The sequence below is a fragment of the Drosophila bipectinata genome, chromosome 3R (genome assembly GCF_030179905.1).
Source record: "Drosophila bipectinata strain 14024-0381.07 chromosome 3R, DbipHiC1v2, whole genome shotgun sequence".
Lineage (NCBI taxonomy): Eukaryota > Metazoa > Arthropoda > Insecta > Diptera > Drosophilidae > Drosophila > Drosophila bipectinata.
This window is the reverse complement of record NC_091739.1, coordinates 19,010,466-19,028,423: the sequence shown is the minus strand read 5'-3', so window position 1 is coordinate 19,028,423 and position 17,958 is coordinate 19,010,466. Positions and strand designations below refer to the sequence as shown.

The 17,958-nt window shown below is 48.8% G+C and overlaps 4 protein-coding genes across 7 annotated transcripts; 2 read left to right on the top strand and 2 right to left on the bottom strand.

The window, feature by feature from the left end:
- Positions 1-82: 82 nt before the first annotated feature.
- Positions 83-5,660, top strand: LOC108130453 (uncharacterized). Its single transcript, XM_017248870.3, has 8 exons — positions 83-455; positions 521-741; positions 829-1,439; positions 1,534-1,585; positions 2,750-4,144; positions 4,235-4,376; positions 4,435-4,593; positions 4,648-5,660. Exons 1-8 carry the CDS (start codon positions 258-260, stop codon positions 4,861-4,863), a joined length of 2,994 nt encoding a protein of 997 aa, XP_017104359.2. The 5' UTR covers positions 83-257; the 3' UTR covers positions 4,864-5,660.
- LOC108130459 (uncharacterized) lies at positions 1,461-2,641 on the bottom strand. The gene has a single exon (XM_017248888.3). It carries the CDS (start codon positions 2,627-2,629, stop codon positions 1,595-1,597), a length of 1,035 nt encoding a protein of 344 aa, XP_017104377.2. The 5' UTR covers positions 2,630-2,641; the 3' UTR covers positions 1,461-1,594.
- On the bottom strand, positions 5,500-7,712 carry LOC108130458 (L-dopachrome tautomerase yellow-f2-like). The gene is made up of 4 exons (XM_017248887.3): positions 7,271-7,712; positions 6,569-6,958; positions 5,857-6,512; positions 5,500-5,792 (listed from the first exon to the last, which is right to left on the bottom strand). Exons 1-4 carry the CDS (start codon positions 7,452-7,454, stop codon positions 5,652-5,654), a joined length of 1,371 nt encoding a protein of 456 aa, XP_017104376.2. The 5' UTR covers positions 7,455-7,712; the 3' UTR covers positions 5,500-5,651.
- A 232-nt stretch (positions 7,713-7,944) lies between these two features.
- LOC108130452 (pneumococcal serine-rich repeat protein) lies at positions 7,945-17,916 on the top strand. 4 transcript variants are annotated; one of them, XM_017248868.3, is made up of 16 exons: positions 7,945-8,061; positions 8,131-9,108; positions 9,165-9,245; positions 9,302-9,492; positions 9,556-9,717; positions 9,804-9,949; positions 10,030-10,612; positions 10,672-11,466; positions 11,529-11,555; positions 12,141-12,221; positions 12,285-12,421; positions 12,483-14,945; positions 15,001-15,858; positions 15,940-16,760; positions 17,093-17,252; positions 17,312-17,916. In XM_017248868.3, the coding sequence occupies exons 2-16, from the start codon at positions 8,596-8,598 to the stop codon at positions 17,695-17,697; spliced, it is 7,404 nt and encodes a 2,467-aa protein (XP_017104357.2). In that variant the 5' UTR covers positions 7,945-8,061; positions 8,131-8,595; the 3' UTR covers positions 17,698-17,916. The 4 variants fall into 4 exon arrangements, with proteins under 4 accessions (XP_017104357.2, XP_070137242.1, XP_017104358.2 ...); XM_070281141.1 differs by having other exon boundaries at positions 7,965-8,075; XM_017248869.3 differs by having other exon boundaries at positions 7,977-9,108; positions 9,314-9,492.
- The last annotated feature ends 42 nt before the right edge of the window (positions 17,917-17,958 follow it).

Below are 17,958 nucleotides of genomic sequence, written 5' to 3'. Positions count from 1 at the left end.
TTAAATTTCATAAATAAAATTCCTTATATCTTCAATATATCGTTATGGAATCATCGCTGCAATCGATAGCATATCCAATTACCGATACCAAACATGGCGTCGTAGCTTATCATTTCGTTGTTTTTTAGTTGCGTTGCCGTATGAAGCATATTTCGCCAAGAAAAAGCGTATGAAATGTGAGATCGACAAACCCAGTGGCCAAGGCATGCAAAAAAGACTATCCGGAGGCATTAATCCACACTGAGGGGAAAGGGGATATGGCTGCGGCGGCAGCTGCACCTGCGACATCCAATGGGAATACACCTGCACTGGGGATTGCCCCCGCTGCTGCTGCTCCTGCAGGAGGGAGTGGTGGAGTGGGTGGTGGATCAGGTGCACAGTTCCGGGAAATTCACAAGAACACATGGCTGAAACGGCTGACGGCGGATGGCAAGCGATTGACTGTGGGTCCCAAGGTGCGTGTTCAAATAATAAAAAAGGAACTAAATTTTAACTGGAATGCGAATTCTTACACTTTCAGAAATCTGAGTGCAGCTGGGTGGTGTTTTGTGTTCATGATGATACTGAAGCTTTACTTGAGGGTTACGCGGAGCCACGGCAGGCGGCAGGACACTTGCCGGAGTGGGCCGTGTCCTTGCGGGAAACTCTGCACATTTCGCACGCCCTCATTCCCAATTCTCACGAATTCGAGTTTGTGGTAACGCTCAGCAACGAGGTGCTCCGCTTCCACGCCGTTTCATGGTGAGCTAATAGTTTCGCACGCAACGCCAATTACGGTTGCACAAGTCTCGATTACACGCTCGCCGTTTACTTTCGCTCTCGTTTCAGGGAGATTATGCAAGAATGGGTGGAAACATTGCGATCCAAATTGAGGGAAATGAAGATTCTTTCGCCGCGTGAAAATCTCTACACGAAGCTACCTGAAGTACGCGCTCCGTTGCTACCCACACGGGATCCCACATCACCGCTTCCGCCACCACCACCCGTCCCAGCAGCTCTGGTCCCGGGAGTTGAGCGTGTGGTGGCGCCCAGTCAACAACCATTGCCACAGTCCCTACCGGAACAGCCATCCAGCCCCACTCCTGTGGCTAATCCACTTCCCGTACATACAGCTCTGGCTTCCACAGCTCCTACGTCAGCTCCAACTCCAGCTCCCGCTGCCATGTCAAATACTCTTACCCAACACTTGCTGAACATGCTCTCGGATCCCATTAGTACCTACAGCGAACAGATCAGTGAGGAATTGGAGCCTTCTGGGGCAGAACTGGATGCAACAATAGAAGAAGCAGCAGCTTCAGACCCCCTTAACACGAACGATGCTGAATTGAATCTCTCCGATGACGAATTTCTGTCGCCGCTGCTGCGAAAAGCCTGTGTGCTAACCGAGAACGGGGTCCGCGTAGATGTTGTGGCAGCTACAGCTCAGCGAGTATCTGCGGGTGAGAATAGAAACTCCTTGATCGAGTTTACACCCTAAAATATTTATTCAGTTTTTATAAAGGTTCGTAACAAAATATAACTTTTAAATTGCAGATCAAATTCTCAATCTGGAGCACATGCTGCAATGCGAACGTCTGATACCCAGGTGAGTCTGCTACATCATCTCAGCCAATTCGTCGTGACTTCGTTGCAGGAATTTGGACACTTCCTTCTTGATTGTTGCTTTACCGACAAAGGTGTTGTTGAATAATCTGCGCAAGATTGTCAGATAGCGCATGGCACTGAGGGTTAGCTCATGCTCTTGGGCATCTAGTTTCATGGAGATTACTTTCTTGTACCTCTTGCTAACCTTGTCGCGCAGCTTGTCGTATTTGTCACTAGTCTTCTCTATTAGCAGAGCCTGTTGTTTCTTTTGGTAACACCTTGTATGGCCGATTAGAAGGCTTTTGAACTGACTTTCCAACTGATGAACCTCCGCAACATCTGATTCCTTCTCGCAGAGAGACTTGAAAAGGGTGCCGAAGAAGGTTTCCTTCGAGTTTAGTTGGGAGCAACACATCTGCTTCAGGGCAGTAATGGCCGAGATACTAAAGATTCGTTTTAGGCAGCGCGTTTCCTTCTCAAGTATTTTTATCTGCTCCTTTTGAATTTGAAGGGCTTTTTCGTTATCTTCCCGCAACTCCTGCAAGTCTGCATGCTGCTTCTTAAGGTTTTCCAAGTCAGAGGCCAAGTCTACATTGACCTTCATTAGTTTGCGGTTTTCAAGCTCCAAATTCTCGCCAGAACTGAAGCAAATAGACTTATCCTCAAAGGTTTTCATTTCCTCGTCGCCATCCGTGAGCTCTCCCCTGATGTCCAACTGTCGCATCATCTCCTGGAGAGTGCACAAGTCCGTTTGGGCGCAGTCGGGATCCGTAAAGGGATAGCCCAAAGTCTTTCGGGTGTTCAGCTGCTTGTGCAGGAGGACTAGCATGTAGTTCCGACCAAAGCGCTCCCTGTGCGTCGCCAGTTGGAAAATGTTGAGCCAGAGAGTGCAGGTGGGCATGATCTTGTACTTTTCCGGGAGCGTGCCGACCAGTTTAACCACACTGGCCACTTCCTTAACGAACAGATCGTCCAACGCGCCTTCGATTAGCTCACTATTGGACATGACTGACTGGTTTTCTAGAGATACTGAGTTGATTTGCATGTAAGCACACGGCTACTAAGGTCACGATCGATACTGAATGAATAACTAACCAAGCTGTAGATGTGTTTAAGATAATACATTGTTCTAGCATACTAATATTCCACCTAATTTATATTCCAGACCACAGACATCCAGGTCGATGTCCGCAGGAGCTGCTGACAAATCAAAGAGGCCCCCACGCAAGCCCCTGCAAGCCCAACCAACAGCCCAAGCCTCCAAAAGCGAGGAACCTCAGGACAATGTTACAATCATCCAGGTGTCTAACACCAGCACCGTTGGCCAGGATCAGGATCAGCCGCCAGAACTGCCGCCCAAGAATACCACAACAGCCGAGGTCTTTCGCTTCCCAGAAGTCAAGGCGAAAGTGAATGGCAAACAGCATTTACCACAGGCCCATCAGGAGTATAAAAGCAATGTACAAATCATTCCGTCCAATGTCCAGTCCAGCAGCAGTACCAGTACCAGTACCATTCAAGTGGGCAGTAGTAATTCCTACACCACGCCGATCAAGCAAAGTGCTTCCAATAGCTCCAGTTCTAACACGCCGGCCAACTCTTCGGGCACCACCAAGGTGAAGGTCTTGAATGAAGGAGAAGCCACAACTGTGGCCGTGTATGGAACATGTTATCCATCGCCCTCCACTTCCAATTCAGCTTCCAATCCCATCAAGCCGCAGACTCCTAAGCTGAGCAAGAAAATCATACTTAGTGCGAATACGTCGGGCATAACGAACATAAGTATAAACAGTGAGCAGAGCAGTGACGCCATCATCAGTGGCAATGTCCACTACGAAAAGGTGTTCCTGTCGTCCAGCATTCCCATCAGCAGCAACGCCAGCCCCACGAGAAGTGCCCAGCCTGTTGCGAATGGAAGTCCAGTCCTATCACGTCGAAGGCTGGCTTCGCCGCAAACCCAAGTCCAGCCAGTGCCCCAAAATGCTCCTAGAAGGACACCCCAGTTGACCAGAGGTCTAACGGAGCTGGTGATCAGCTCCAGACCTAGTCGCAGGGACTTCCACTACTTGAAACTACTCAACTCGCCTTTGAAAACCAAGACAACTCAGAAATCCAGCAGCGCAACAAACAACAATATCGAACATCAGCCGCCTGCCAGCTCATCCAACTCGTCTCAAGTAACAGCAGTTCAGCGGGTTACGACCAGTGAGAGCCAGGAGCAGCGCCGGCGCAGCTCATCCACTTCAGATGCGCAGGCGCCGCTTCAGCGAGTTCCCCGCGAGCCGGGAAGTCAAAGAAATGCCAACAATAACGAGTTTACCCCGTCACGCAGTAGCGCCTTTAGGATGCAACCTCCGCCACAGGGAGCTCCTCCCAGCAGCAGCACCCCAGCATCGACAAATCCCGGTCAGCAGTCACCCAACAAGCGTTTAACCCTGAGGGAGCAACAAGTCATGCAACTGCGCCGGGAGATCATGCATCCGGGTGGGGTGCGATTAAATTTGCGGCGCAAGGATTGCGTGGGCTCCATCGCCTGGTTAGATGCCTTCGGAGGCGTTTGGTAAGTTTGGGAGCGATTGTATGTAGTCTAACCTCTATCTGATTGGACTTAAAGGCAAGATCAAGGCAATAATTATATTTTATTTTTCAGGATTGGAGGCTGGAAGCAGAAAGAGCACCCTGTGCTCTACAATGCCCTCCACATTGGCGACCAGCTACTGACCATTGCCGGAGTGAACATCAGCAGTGCCGCGGAGGCCAATAAGATTATCAGGAATACGAATACGTTATTTGTAAGATAGATTCTTCTATAAACATGTAGAATATATAACTCCAATGGCTAATTACCAGGTCGAGGTTCTGCTGCGTCGCATTCCATTTGGACGTGCCTACGCCATAAGACGTGACCGCGAAGGGCAATGTCTGGGACTGATTCGCGATGGAAATACGGCAACTATTGTGGACGTGGTGCCGAACAGCTTGGCCGCACGACACGGGCTTCCTCCCAAGGTAAGTAATGGATCAGTTTCAAAGTCAGTTACTAAACTCTAATCTTTCTTGCAGACCCAGTCATGCGATGGAAACTCGCTCACCTTTTGGATGCTCACCGAAATCAATGGGCGTCCTTTGAATCTCTTTTTCAAAGATATGGAGATACGCGATCGCCTCAATTCCGTTGGCCGGGATATATCCATTTTAGTGCAGCCATCTGATCTGATCACCAAGCTGAAGAAGCAGCTAAAGTCGCTGCGCGGCTACAAGGATTATTTGGTGCAGTGAACCACAACCACAATTACAACTACAACCGAATACATATAGTAACTCGCAACTGTAATATGCTGCAATAGCTCCGGGCCAGTAATCATTCCATAATATGCATATAGAACCGCTATATAGTCAACTAGTACTGGTAGAAACACTTCACTATATCACTCATGCTATGATGGAAAATACTTAAAGGACTTAGGTGTTTAGTCGAGGATCATATACAAAAAGCAACCTATAAATATATATATATATATTTTTGCAAATTTTTATATAAACTCATATACATATATATATACAAATCAAACCTATATATTAGATATATATACAACACACATGTATAGCTGACACTTTAAAATGTTACCAAATTTACACCTCGAATTTGTTTGGATGCGAAAACGTTATAAGAAAAAATTTACAACTCAAAAAATTGAAGTATTTTAGGTTTACATTAAAAACCACACTATACCCCACACACCACACACACACAACACAACACACACAGCCTATGCAACTTAGTATCCTTATGCAATATTGGAGTGCCTCTGATTTAGTTCATTGATGTTGTTTATTAATTTCATTTTTTAATTTGTTTTTCGTGCGAAAAGACACAAGGCATCGTTATTTGTAAGATGTGATAAAAACGAGTACTCAAATTTAGGCAATTTTTAATGGTACATTTGTAAATGCTTTTTGATTTATTTTATGTATAAGTTTCAGTGAGTAATTTCGATACACACATTATTATTATTCCCAATGTAACGATCTTGCGAAACCTTCATTAAAGCAATTCCACTCAAGAATCACTCACAGACCGTACCTCTCTTGGCCAATCGGGTGCTCTGCTTCCAGATCCGGAAATTGTACACATTCGTGTCCAGCGTTGAGTATATAAAGATGGGCATGGAGTTGCTCATGACCCAAATGGTACCCTCGTCGTCGATCTGAACAAAGATTCATATGGAAATTAATTATAAGGATATATATAATTGTAAGGATATATCTCACCGACAGATCACTCGGATATATCATGTCCCTGGCATTCGAGTCTACCGTCCCATGGTTATCCACTGTGAAGGGCTGGCTGCTTTTCCAGCAGCCCACTCCGTTCTTTTGGATCTCGGCGAAGAATATCACCCCTGTCTTGGGATCATATTCGTGCATCGTGGACTGGGTAGCTGGGCCTCGGGAGCCCAGTACGCGGAAATCGTTGCCGTGATCGGAGCGAGCTGCATTGGACTCCTGCTGCAGCACCTTGTTGGAGACCACAAACTCGTAGGTGCTGGCCATGGGATGGAAGAAGACGCTCCTGCTGCCATCCGGTAGGTGGGGTCCCAGGGTTGTTGAGAAGATTCCGTCGTCCCAGCGGAATGTCTGACCACCAATGTTCAAGTCCCCGGCCAGCGGATCAAAGTTGAAGTAGTTGTGTTCAAAGGCCCAAATGCGGTCAGTGGCCAGGTGATAAACACCAAGACGTCGGTACACCAAGTCCGGAATATAGGCATAAGCATCGTTACAGTTTCCGGCCTTAACATCGACAGTGATGCTGGCCAGACCACGACCTGTCTCCGCAATGTTCTCCGGAATTTCAAAGCGTTTCAGGACAATATCATTGGCCAAGTCCACCACCCAGATGCTGGGACGACGAATCTGCTGGCGATTATCTGTAATCCATGGGTTGTGGGGGTGTCTTGGTTTTCAGAACTAGCATGATACTCACTTGGATACTCCAGCATTCCTGTATCGATGAACCAAAGACGTTGGCAGGCATCCACGCTGGTGCGGTAGACGGACACCAAGTTCTCGGCACTATTGTTAAACTGATTCATCGCGAAATTGGGATACGCCAGGAGCTTGGGGCTCTGCTCCCGACCATCCCGCGACAGGTCAATGTAGTTCAAGGTGGATGGGATTCCCACACGCCGGCGAGGCATCGTTACGAACAGCCGGCCCCGGAAGTGGGTGACCCCCATGGGGACGTTGTTGTACGGAATGTAGGGGGCATTGCTATCGTCACTGCTGACCCGACTGCCAATGGAGAGTGGAGTGTCGCGGGACGTTAAACTTTCACGTTTGGCACGTGAATATTTGCCAGGGAAAGCAATGGGACCTGGTCATAAATAAAAAAATATATTAATATTTATAAATTTACGAAAATTTAAACATTTATAATACATAAAAAAACATTAAAAAATTAAATAAAGAGGCTAATTTTTTGAAATTGTGGGAAATTGAAGAAAAATATTTAAAATAACAAGGAGTGTATATTCTTATGGAAGATTTTTAATTTTAAATTACACAAATTATATAAAATCAATAAAAATTACATCACAAGAAAAAATTTACATCTCTCTAAATAATTTACATTTTATGAGGCTTTTAAATACTAGGCACAATATAAGCCATTATTTTCTAGCTTTACCTGAGACACTGGGTCTATCGGGCCTGTGACCATGACCATAGCCATGCCCACCGGAGTAGCCATCTCCGCGGTTGTAGAAGTCCATCTGCTTCCATCGAAACACTTCTATGAGGGGATCGCCTTCAACGGACCCCAACACATGTAGCCCAGCGATTAGCCCGAGGATTAGGGCTGGTGATAACATTGTTCTTCTGTGCCTGCTTGGGTAAGCTCCGTGACTAAAGCTCAGCTTGATCGCCTTGCCAGCTTGAGATTTCAATATCAACTGAGAACTGACTACAATTTGCACAATTCCCACGTACTCAGCAGCTGGAAAGTTCAGTTTTAAAATTGATAAGAACGTTGGGTGGCTCTCTCCTTAAACCGGTTCTCGAATCTCGACTTTTTTTTAAGCTAATACTGTTGCTAATATTTGTTCAATCAGTGATTTATTAAAACAATAAATTTAGGTACTTTTTTTATGCAAAATTCAAAATGTAAAAATTTAGGACGATTTAAGCAACTTAAAAAAAATTAAATTTTTAGTCGCACTAGATGTAAAGAAAAAAATATTACAATTAAAAACAACAATTGTTTAAATATTTTTTTGTAAAAACTCAATGAGTTCGTTAGTAGGTCAATTATTGTTTAAAACCCTAAAAAAACAAAGCAACAATTTCAAAATAAGTATAGAATGATCAAGCAGGCAAGTCATTTCTGCTATTTCTAAAATACTTTCAAATTTTATGTTCGGATTTCAATTTTCAAATAAATAAAATTGTGGTTTTTATAAAATTTCCCTTAGGACCCTGGTAAAATTTCCCTGGTTGCGAAACTAGCTTATACAAAAAGTCTCATCCCTAATTTAATGTCATCTCTAGTTGTCAAATGTATAAAAGTTTCTTCTCTAACCAAGTCTCATAACTAACAAGTGCAATCGAGACTTTGTATCCCTGGCGTCTTTTCTGCATGCTATAGCGAAACTGCAGCTAATTAAAACCCGAGATTTGCCAATACAATAGAAATTTTTGTCGGAGGTCGGATGGCAGGACGATAGACGACAACTAACGAAGCTTGACGCGTGCAGTGTTGCGGGATAAATCGCGTTTTGTTGCGTTGCGCTCTTTTCCATTCCAATCCGATTCACACACATACGCACACGAACACGCTAACACAAACACACACACACACAAGAGCGCACACGGAAGCGAGTGAAAGTGCATCTACATCTGTGATTCTGTGTAATAATGCGTCGCGCAATCGCGAATTTCGGTCGCTCCAGCAAGGACTAACAAGTGATCCTATCCGGAGACTGTGATACGAGTGCTAGAGTGAAAAGCCTTCCGATGGCCTCCAAAGAATCGGAGGAGGAGCAACCGGGAGGGTCAACCACCCAACCATCCACCCCCATCGAAGATCCCATTGTAAATGGCGATGAGGTGGAGGTGGAAATTAATTTGGAGGTGACTTGCTGCCATGCGAGCGATGCCCCGGCATGCTCCGCTATCACCACCGATACCATCTCCTACGCCACCTCCTCCTCCTGCTCTGCTGCTGCCATGGAAGCGGCTGCATCGCCACCGCCTGACCAGGCGAAGCCGGCGGGCTGCCAGCTACTGGAGCGGCTCAACTTTCCCGAGGGCAACATCATTAATACGCTGCACACCATCCTGGCGCTGCCGCCATTCGATCCGTATGCGCCGCCGCCAAAATCCGAGACTGTCTACAAGGAGGTGGTCTCGCTGATGCAGTGGAGTCTGCGGGATGACAATGCCATCGAACTGGAGCTCAGCGATAAGCTGCTCCATGCCTGCGATCAAAAGGGCACTGATCCCAACGACAAAACGCGCTCGTATTTGGTAGGTTATCCTTGCAAGGATTCCAATCGGATGGCCATTTACTTTTATTTTCTTAGATGGCCATTGAGAAGATGCGTCTGTTTTCGGAGGACCCAACGAATCCCCTGGATGCTGACGGGCAGCTGCGTGCAATTACGGTGTGTTTTCCTATTTAAACGAATCAGCTTGGAGACATCGACCTAATCCATTGTAGCTCTATTTTCAGAATCTTGCCTTCATATTTGTGAAACACCGGAAGGAGGAGTTCTTCACATTTTGTTCCTGCAAGGAATGTCTCGAATATCGCGAAACCATCATGGCCATCATGATGGATCAATTTAAGGCTGCGCACATGGTGGTTATGCTGTTGGACGTACTGATCAAGGCCTACAGTCCCATGTTGAAGTAAGAAATACTAGCCTTAGTACCTTAATGAGATACTATTTATACATCATCTTCAAATTATAGAAACGATGCTGCCTATAATAAGTTTGAGAAGCTGCTGGAGTGCAACAAGGAGATCTATTGGATCACCAGCGGCTACCTCTACGATAAAAATGCCGAATATCTTGATTTTATTGATGACACAGCGATCTCTGATAATATGATATTAGTGTTATTCAGCGCCATGTAAGTGGAGTCCCTCTGGAGCCTAGTCCCCAGACAGAATCCGAGTATTGTTTATTAAATATTGAATTTCTTTCCCTACCCACCAGCTTAATGGCAAACAATCCGATGTTGCTGCTACAAATACTCGCCTATAACGTGGAATGCATTGTGAAGGCATTCACTGAGGGCATGAAGGAAATCGCTCAGAACATTCAGGAGAACGAGAAGCTAACTGCAGAGAGGATGCTAACATGTAAGAGCATTTTTTGCCATTATGTAAATGTTCAATATCACCTTAATCTATAATCTTTTATTCTCTATTATCCCATTTAGACATCCTGGATGGATACTCTGATCTTAACTGCATCTCGCAGAAGATCTCTCTGAGCCTGTTCGCCTTCGAGAACGATTTTCTGCGCAAGTTTAAGCTCTCCTGGGTGCTGCTCTGCCAGCGTCTGTTCCAACAGCACGTGTTTGCACCTCTGTGCGACACCATGCTGGCCTGCATCCTCTCGCTGAAGGAGGCAACACCGTCGGCACCGACCATTGCGCTGATAAAGCGTTACATGCTCTTCGACGAGCACATGCACTCCATCGAGCGGCGCTGGACGGACATTTGGATTGAGCTGAACAAGTTCAATCTGTCGCCGACAGAGCACGATAGACGGGCGGGCCTGCTGGATGTGTACAACATATTCGATAAGGTCGTCCTGGATGCCACCTCCTTTTCGCTGCCGGACATCAGCGATGATGAGTTCATAGACTTTCAGCGCATTGTCGACCGGCAGCTGGCCTGGAAGAACATAATGGCCTTCACCAAACTGAAGTGGCCCGATGGCTTCTACGATCCGCCCAACAAGCTGGTGCATGAGGATCTCTGCAAGAAGTGCAATTCTCTCCTCGAACACCACAACGAGTAAGATCCTTAATTCGAAAATAATAACATTTGAAACTAATTGGTGACTTGACTTTCAGGAACTGCAAATGCATAACTTGCTCCATAGCTGGCACACCTTTGCGACCGCGACAAGCGGGCCATTGCGCCAAGTGCACAACGCTCGGCATTGTCGAGAAAGACGCCAAGCTGATGAAGTCCAAGATCCTAAGCACATGCACCAGTGACGAGGCGAAGCACAATGCGGCCACGGCTGCCGCCAGTTCTTCTGCCCAGCAGCAGCAGCGACGATCCAGCGACTTGCCAGTTGAGGACGAGGCGCCCTCGGGTAGCGTATCGACGGTGTTCCGTAGGCAGGCGGAAGCCGCTCCCACGGACACCCTGCGCACCACGTACCACATTGCCTGGGCAGTGTTCCAGCATTTGACCACCCGAAAGCGCTATCGCCACGATACAATCGAGGCGCAGTTCTTTTGCGGTGAGAACTGCAGGGTCTCTGCATGCCAACTGGCCAGAAAGATCCTGGCCAACCAGCTCTCTCCACCGCTGACCAAGTATCTGCTGCGGTGCTTCCAACCCTTGTCATTTACCCGCGAGGAGCTTCGCTCGACTTTACCATCGCTGATGTTTTTCAACCGCAAATTGGCGCCGAGCCCCGCGGAGCTGCAGGAGCTCCGCCAGCAGCACTATGTCTACAGGACCTACTGGACCTTTGTCCTGTCCATTTATGCCAATTTCTTTGTCAAGTTCAATGCCAGCAGCACTGACTTCTCCGCCTTGGAGTTGCTCAAGGGCGACTTGCGCCTGCGCATGAACAGTGTAATGGGCGACAAGGAGGACGGTCGCTTCGAGCAGTTTTTGGCGCAGGTTATTGGGTGAGTTTGATGTTTCAAAACCGAGTAATACAGCAATTAAAAGTCAATATTAACTATTTCAGGTATTCTCCATTCAAAATCACGGATGAGTAAGTTTTAAAATTAATTATAAAATACCTTATTTCGGTCTTTGGACCTGCTAGGGTTGCTCTATCCAAAGAAAATCCAAAATCAGAACTTTTAACAGGGTTACCATTTGAAAAATGGCGTGACTTTGAGATTCCAAACATGTTCTGAACATGTTCGATTTTGGCAAGCCAACAATAGTGCTGGTAAAGGCCACAAAGTACAAGTGCTGCCAAACGGAGTAAAGCTTTTTTGTGGCGTCCTGTGACCCTAACCCTATTTTTCACTTTTCCGATATGACTTATCGAAGCCATTTATCGATTGTTGATCGCTCTACATTCGGGTTGCTTTGTGCTTGCAAAATAATCGTTTCTGAAATATTTTTGAAGACAAAATATTATTTGGGATGCACTTCAAGGTATCAAAGTCACATGTTGGTCACACTTCGGGATGGAGTAACTACCTCAAATAATTTTGTAATGTAGTAGGCCACATGAACTTGCCTAATGACATTTGAGCTCTAACTACCATTCCATTTGAGAATTCCGACTTGAAAGGATTGAATTGTAGCATAAGCATTCAATTTTCTTTTCTTTTTTCGCTTGCAGTTTTACACTGGGCGATGCGAACATAGAAAAGATGCAGTTTGGTGTGGACCAGCTAATGATGTTGCACGACTCTCAAATAATGTAAGCTGCCGGACCAAAGAATCCAAGAATCCTCATTAAAATCACATTTTTTTGTTATCTCAGAAAACGCACTAAACCAGATAGCACTACGGGCTCATCGTCGGCCAAATCAAAGGCAGGTGATCCCAATATGGCACAATCTGGTGGCAGAAGTGGCGATGCCAGCGGCACTAAGAAGAGTAAGGAGAAGATGCGCAAATGTAAGTAGCAAGGCACTCATATAGTAAGTCCCATCCACATTGAATGCCATTTATCCCTAAGGCTGTGCTGATTATGCGGACATTGGTGAACCTTGCAAGGAGAACCACTCCAAGAAGCGCGTTAAGAAGGAGTGTAATCATGCTCGTTTCAATGAGACTCGTGACCGCCTTCGCAAGAAGCTCTCACAGATTGTTAACGATCGCAAGACCAAATCGACGGAAGAAAAGTCCACGGCCGAGTCAGCCTCCAACCCACCAAAGCGTCCGCCCAAGGATGAAGGTCAGAGCGGCAATCAGCCGCCGAGCTTGAAGATGTTTGCCTCCAAGCAGCTGAATTCTTCGGCCAACTCCAGAAAGGCTTCTAGTGCAGGGGCTTCCAATGAGACCGACGAGCAGGATCAGGAGCAGGACAATAGTCTGCTTTGCCTGGACAGCTTGTGCAAGAGCATTCAGATGCACACGGATGCCACTGCGGCGGCCAATGCCGCTGCAGCTGCCGCAGCCGTAGCGGCTGTCAAGGGGAATGGAACAGGTTTTCCAGCTGACTACAGCAAGGAGGAAATGATGCAGGACTTTGCCGAGTTCCTTGGCAGCTACACGCGCGAGCAGGACCAGCAACGCTGGATCAACGAAACCCTTAACTTTATCGAGGGCAAATCCCAACAGCCGCAAACCTCCAACCCAAAGAAGGCGGCCAAAAAAGCCAAGCAAAAGATGCGCCGCGAGGAGGAGAAACGCATCAAGGAGCTGGAGGATTTGCGCGGTCAGTTCTTGGACATATATTTTAAGGAGTTCATTGATAAGTACGAGATGAAGACTCTCACGGCTGCTGGCGGCCGGAAGAAGGAGAAGAAACGCATCGGGGAGTTGGAGTCGAACATCAAGAACCTCCAGCGCGCCAAGGCAAAGGTGGAGACAGTGATCCTGGAGCTGATTGCCACCGTGAAGCAAACCAATAGCGAATTTAGGTTCTCCTACCTGCCCACAAAGGAGCAGCAGCTGGCCAAAATGGCGCAGCTGGAGGAAATCTTAAACGGAGGATCATCCACAGCTGCAGTCGAAGCTACCAATCAGTCAGCTCCTGCAGAACCCCCTGGATATCCGGAGTATAGTAACTCCTCCTTTTACCCAGGAGCCTCAGCCGCTCCTGTTGCGCCTGTTAGCTTTGCTCCTCAGCAGCAGCTCTCACGCGATGTGATCGCCGCCATGGCGGCCAACTCCATCACTGCCGATCCCTCCAAGCGCATAGTGACCATTAGGCGTGTGCAGCTTCCCCATCCTGGTGCTGAGCAGCAGGTGACTGTGGTGGCCAAAGGCAGTGCGCCGCACGAGGATAAGCTGCTCTACACTTTTGTGAACGGCCATATGGTCGCCTCGGCAGAGGCTGCGCCGGTGCCCGTGGCTCCCGCTCCGGTGGTTGTAGCTCCTATTCCAGCTCCCAGTGTTCCGGAGAAGAGCGCCAAGGCGAAGAAGAAAGAGGCTAAGCGAGCGGCAGCAGCAGCTGCGGCTGTGGCGGCAGCAGAAGCCGCGGCGGCAGCAGAGGCAGCGGCGGTAGCCGAAGCAGCTGCAGCAGCGGCCAGAGCGGCGGCGCTGGCTGAACAGCAGGTCAAGGCCAAGCTAACCAAAAAGCAGCCCAAGAAGCAGGCTACTGCCGTGGTGACCAACAACAGCGCCACGGCCAGTAACACCTCCTCCAAGTCTCAGACGCCGCAGAGCACCCGCGAGAGCTCGGTGAGCAGTGTGAAGCCAAAGACGGCCCCCAAAAAGGGCCCGGCTGCCAAGATTCCAGCTAAGGAGCCACCCAAAAAGGAGGTCCCCATTCCAGAACCAGAGCCACCAAAGCGTCAAAAGCGTGTTAAGTCTCGTCTGGATCCTGGACAGCTGGACAACAATCCTTTCAAGTCTCTGCACATGCAGGACTCTTCGGAGGGTGAATGGGAAACGGGCAGTGAGGAGGACGAGGTCCCTGCTCCGCCAGTTAAACAACAGACAGCTAAACTGCCAGCAGCTCCGTCGGTGAAGCCGGTGGCCCCACCTCCAGTGATTGGTAAGAAGAATCAGCCACCAGCCGTTGCTCCGGTGGTTGTTACTTCCAAAAAGGCCAACAAACAGACCGAAGCGTCGCACAAACTGCCGTCAAAGGAAGCCCCCAAAGTTCAAACCCAAGCCAGGGGCAAGCCTCATCCCCAGCAGCAGCCAAGTCAGCCGGAGAAGGTGCTCCCACCAAGCAAGACGCAAGTGCCCCAGCGCCCGTCCGACTCCAATAGGAAGCAGAAACCAGCTTCTGGCCCAGTCGAATCGAATCGTAGTGTCCATAATGTCCATCCCCCACAGCAGCAACACCAACAGCAGCAGCAGCAACAGTCGTTGCGTGGAGGTCGAGGAAACAACCCGCGGGTGAAGCCCCCACCCAGTGGCCAACAGCAGCAGCAGCAGCACTCAAGTGCTCAGCCCGAACGATTGGAAGCTAACGCGAATTCGAAGCGATCCCAGCGGGGCAAGCGTGGACACCGCCAGAAGCAGGGTAAGCTGTTATAGGGAGTGGTAGTCGCATCCAAATAATAATATTTCACCCACAGAGGACCTATCCGGCATTCCCCACAACATGGGTTATTTTAATCCAAATGAAGTTGCCATACCACCGCCGCAGCAGCAGCAGCAGCAGACGGGCAGTTACGCCAGCACCTTGTCCCAGCAGATGAACAATCTCCGCATCAGTCAGCCATCTGGCGGCGGCAGTTCTAAGCAGACGGGTCAGTCGCCAAACTGCAGCATCATGGACCAACTGAACCGGGGTGTTCAGGTGGAGCATCTGTCTCTGCCGCCGGGCATTACGCTCACCAAGGTGGATCCGGCCAAGAGCGAGCAGTTACGCCAGAAGAGTGAGTCTATTCGGCTGCTCTCGAAGCCATTGGCCGAGCAACAGCCGACCCAGCCGCAGCACCATTTCCAGCAGCCGTCACAGCAGCTTCTGAGCAACTATTACGGAGCTGCCGGGATGGCTGGCATGGATCCAAACGGGGTGATCATGGTGGAGGCGAATCCGCGCTCCACCCGCAGTCAGGCTGCGCCGAGTGCTCCTCCCAATGTGGCTGCAGCCGCTTCAGCGGCCACTGCCAGTGGTAAGTCCTCCAGACGTCGCCGCCGTAACCGCGGAAAGTCTGGAAGCGGTAGTGGTGCAGTTGGTGCTAATGGCTCTAGTGGTGTGGCAACCAAGCAGCGTTCAGCTGGAGGTGGAGGAAACGTTGCCCCAGCCAGGTCTGGAGGAGCAGGGGATAACCAAAAAGCAACTGCATCGCCGATTGCTGGCGGAGCCACAATTGAGACCAGTGCCGGGGGCAACATCATAACTCTGCGCAATCCCATGTTCCATCAAGGCAATGGGCCAGTTTCCGGTGGTGGAATGTTGCCACCAAATCCAAACCCCATGCCGCCAGGTAATCCTAGGATTTAAAACTTGTAGTCACATCGAGATCATCAACTAATCTGGTTCTAACTCTAAAAAATATATCTTTCAGCCCGGACCTACGGTGGCACTCTGCCCATCGCACCCTCCATGTCGATGGACCAACCGGCGGCGATCATTAAGAACGAGAACGGCATGTTCACCATCCGCAACCCGGCACTGCACCAGGCCGTGACCAACGGTCTGTCGATGGGCGGCTACCGGCAGTTTGGCAGCAACGTCAGCTACTATACTCCGCAGGAGGCTGTGGCCGAGGCAGCTAGAGCCGCGCAGCAGAAGCAGCAACAGGGATTGGGCGGCAGCCAGACCAACAGCAGCCCCGCCAGCTCCTTCTCGTACTTTTCCAGCGGCTCGGCCAGCGGTAACAGTAGCGACAACGGGACGCACAACAATATCAGTATTAGCTGTAGCAACGTTCCACCGAATGCCGAGAATCCTGGCCGGTTGGTCGGCGAGGCGGCGGTGATTGCCCGTCCCAAGCAATCGCAGAAGTGTCTCTCGGCCATTGGCAGTGAGCTGAAGCAGAAGACCAAAGACAGCAAATGGCAAGCGGTCGATTATAATCCGGCAGCTGCAGGTGGAGGAGTAGTTGGACCAGGAGTTGGAGTAGGAGTTCCGCTGCAAGACAAGTACCAGCAGTCGAGCTATTACAATGGCTTCGAGATGTTCTCTGGCGGCGGACAGGCACCTGGCTCGAGCGGCGGCGGATCCAGCGACTGTCACATGCATCACAGTTGCGGCGACGATTCGCCGCCACCTCAGATCACTGGTTTCAATTCCTACCTGGAAGGCATCCCGAACACTGGCGTCATCCGCTACGACGACGCCGCCTTCCTCAAGAATCTGATTCCTGGTCAGCATCTCAACAACGAGGTGCGTCGCTATCAAGAGCAAGCCTATTTAAACTATTTGAACAATCAAGCGTACTACAAGTGTCCCGAGTACAATGTGGAACCATGTCCATTTGTTTCGTTTTTCTCATCCTGAAAAATCCATTGTCTTTCATTTTGTCAACCAAAAAATTATATGTACAAGTAGGATTTCTGTAAGGGATATACAAAAATAAATATGTGGACATTGGGTGTTATTATCTTTATTATTTCAGCTCATTTTTGGTTTCTATTCGGATTTAGTTAAAGCATGATCATAAATCTCAATAATATTTATCAGTCCTGTTTATCGAAACTTATCGAAATATATTGCAGGTCTCGATACACAATATATCGGAGTCGAACTTTACGAGAAACAACGCCTCGCCATCGCCGCATCATGTGGAGATAACCAGTGTGTTCGGTGGACGGGTGCGAGCTCCAAGCGCCTTTGAGCCGCAGCAGCCACCGCCAGGTGCCACGTATTGTGACAGTGGTAGGTACCAGTCTTGATCGATCATTGACCATAATGACCTCATTGATCTTCCCCTGCAGATACCCACCTCTTTGTGCAGAACAGCCTTCTGCAGCGTCCTTCCGATCCCTTTGGCTACGACTTCGATCCCTCGGTGGGCGGCGGAGCCGGAGGTGGCTCGAAGGCGGCCAGTGTGGCCAGCGACATAAACGAATTCCTGCGCCGCAGTCCGCACAGCCAGCGCACCTCGCCGTACAATCCACCGGACGAAAGCGCCGCTGCTCTGGAGACGTTTGTCCAGAACATGAACGCCCTGCAGATCGCGAGCGATGCCGAGCAGTGCTCGCGTCTGAACGGAACTGGATTGGGAGCGGGATCCGCTATCGGAGGTGTACCCAATGAGGCGCCCTTGCCATCGGATGCCACCGCCGGAGGAGCCGCCAATGCTGCCGCTGCATGGTGGTAATGGGCGCGACATGACAAGAGCTGCTGCTGCCGAATCCGAATCCCATTCAAGCATTCATCTCATAAACATTTCATCATCGCTTACGGCGGAGAACGAAACATAAAAATACAAAAAACAGAAAACACATCCAAGAAATCATTTAAAATGGCTTAAAAGTCAATTTCGATGTTTCAGCAAAAAAGAGAAAAATAAAGAAAAAAAAATTTAACTTAAATGTAACTTCAATATCTTCTGATATTCTGGGAGAATCATGGAGGAAAG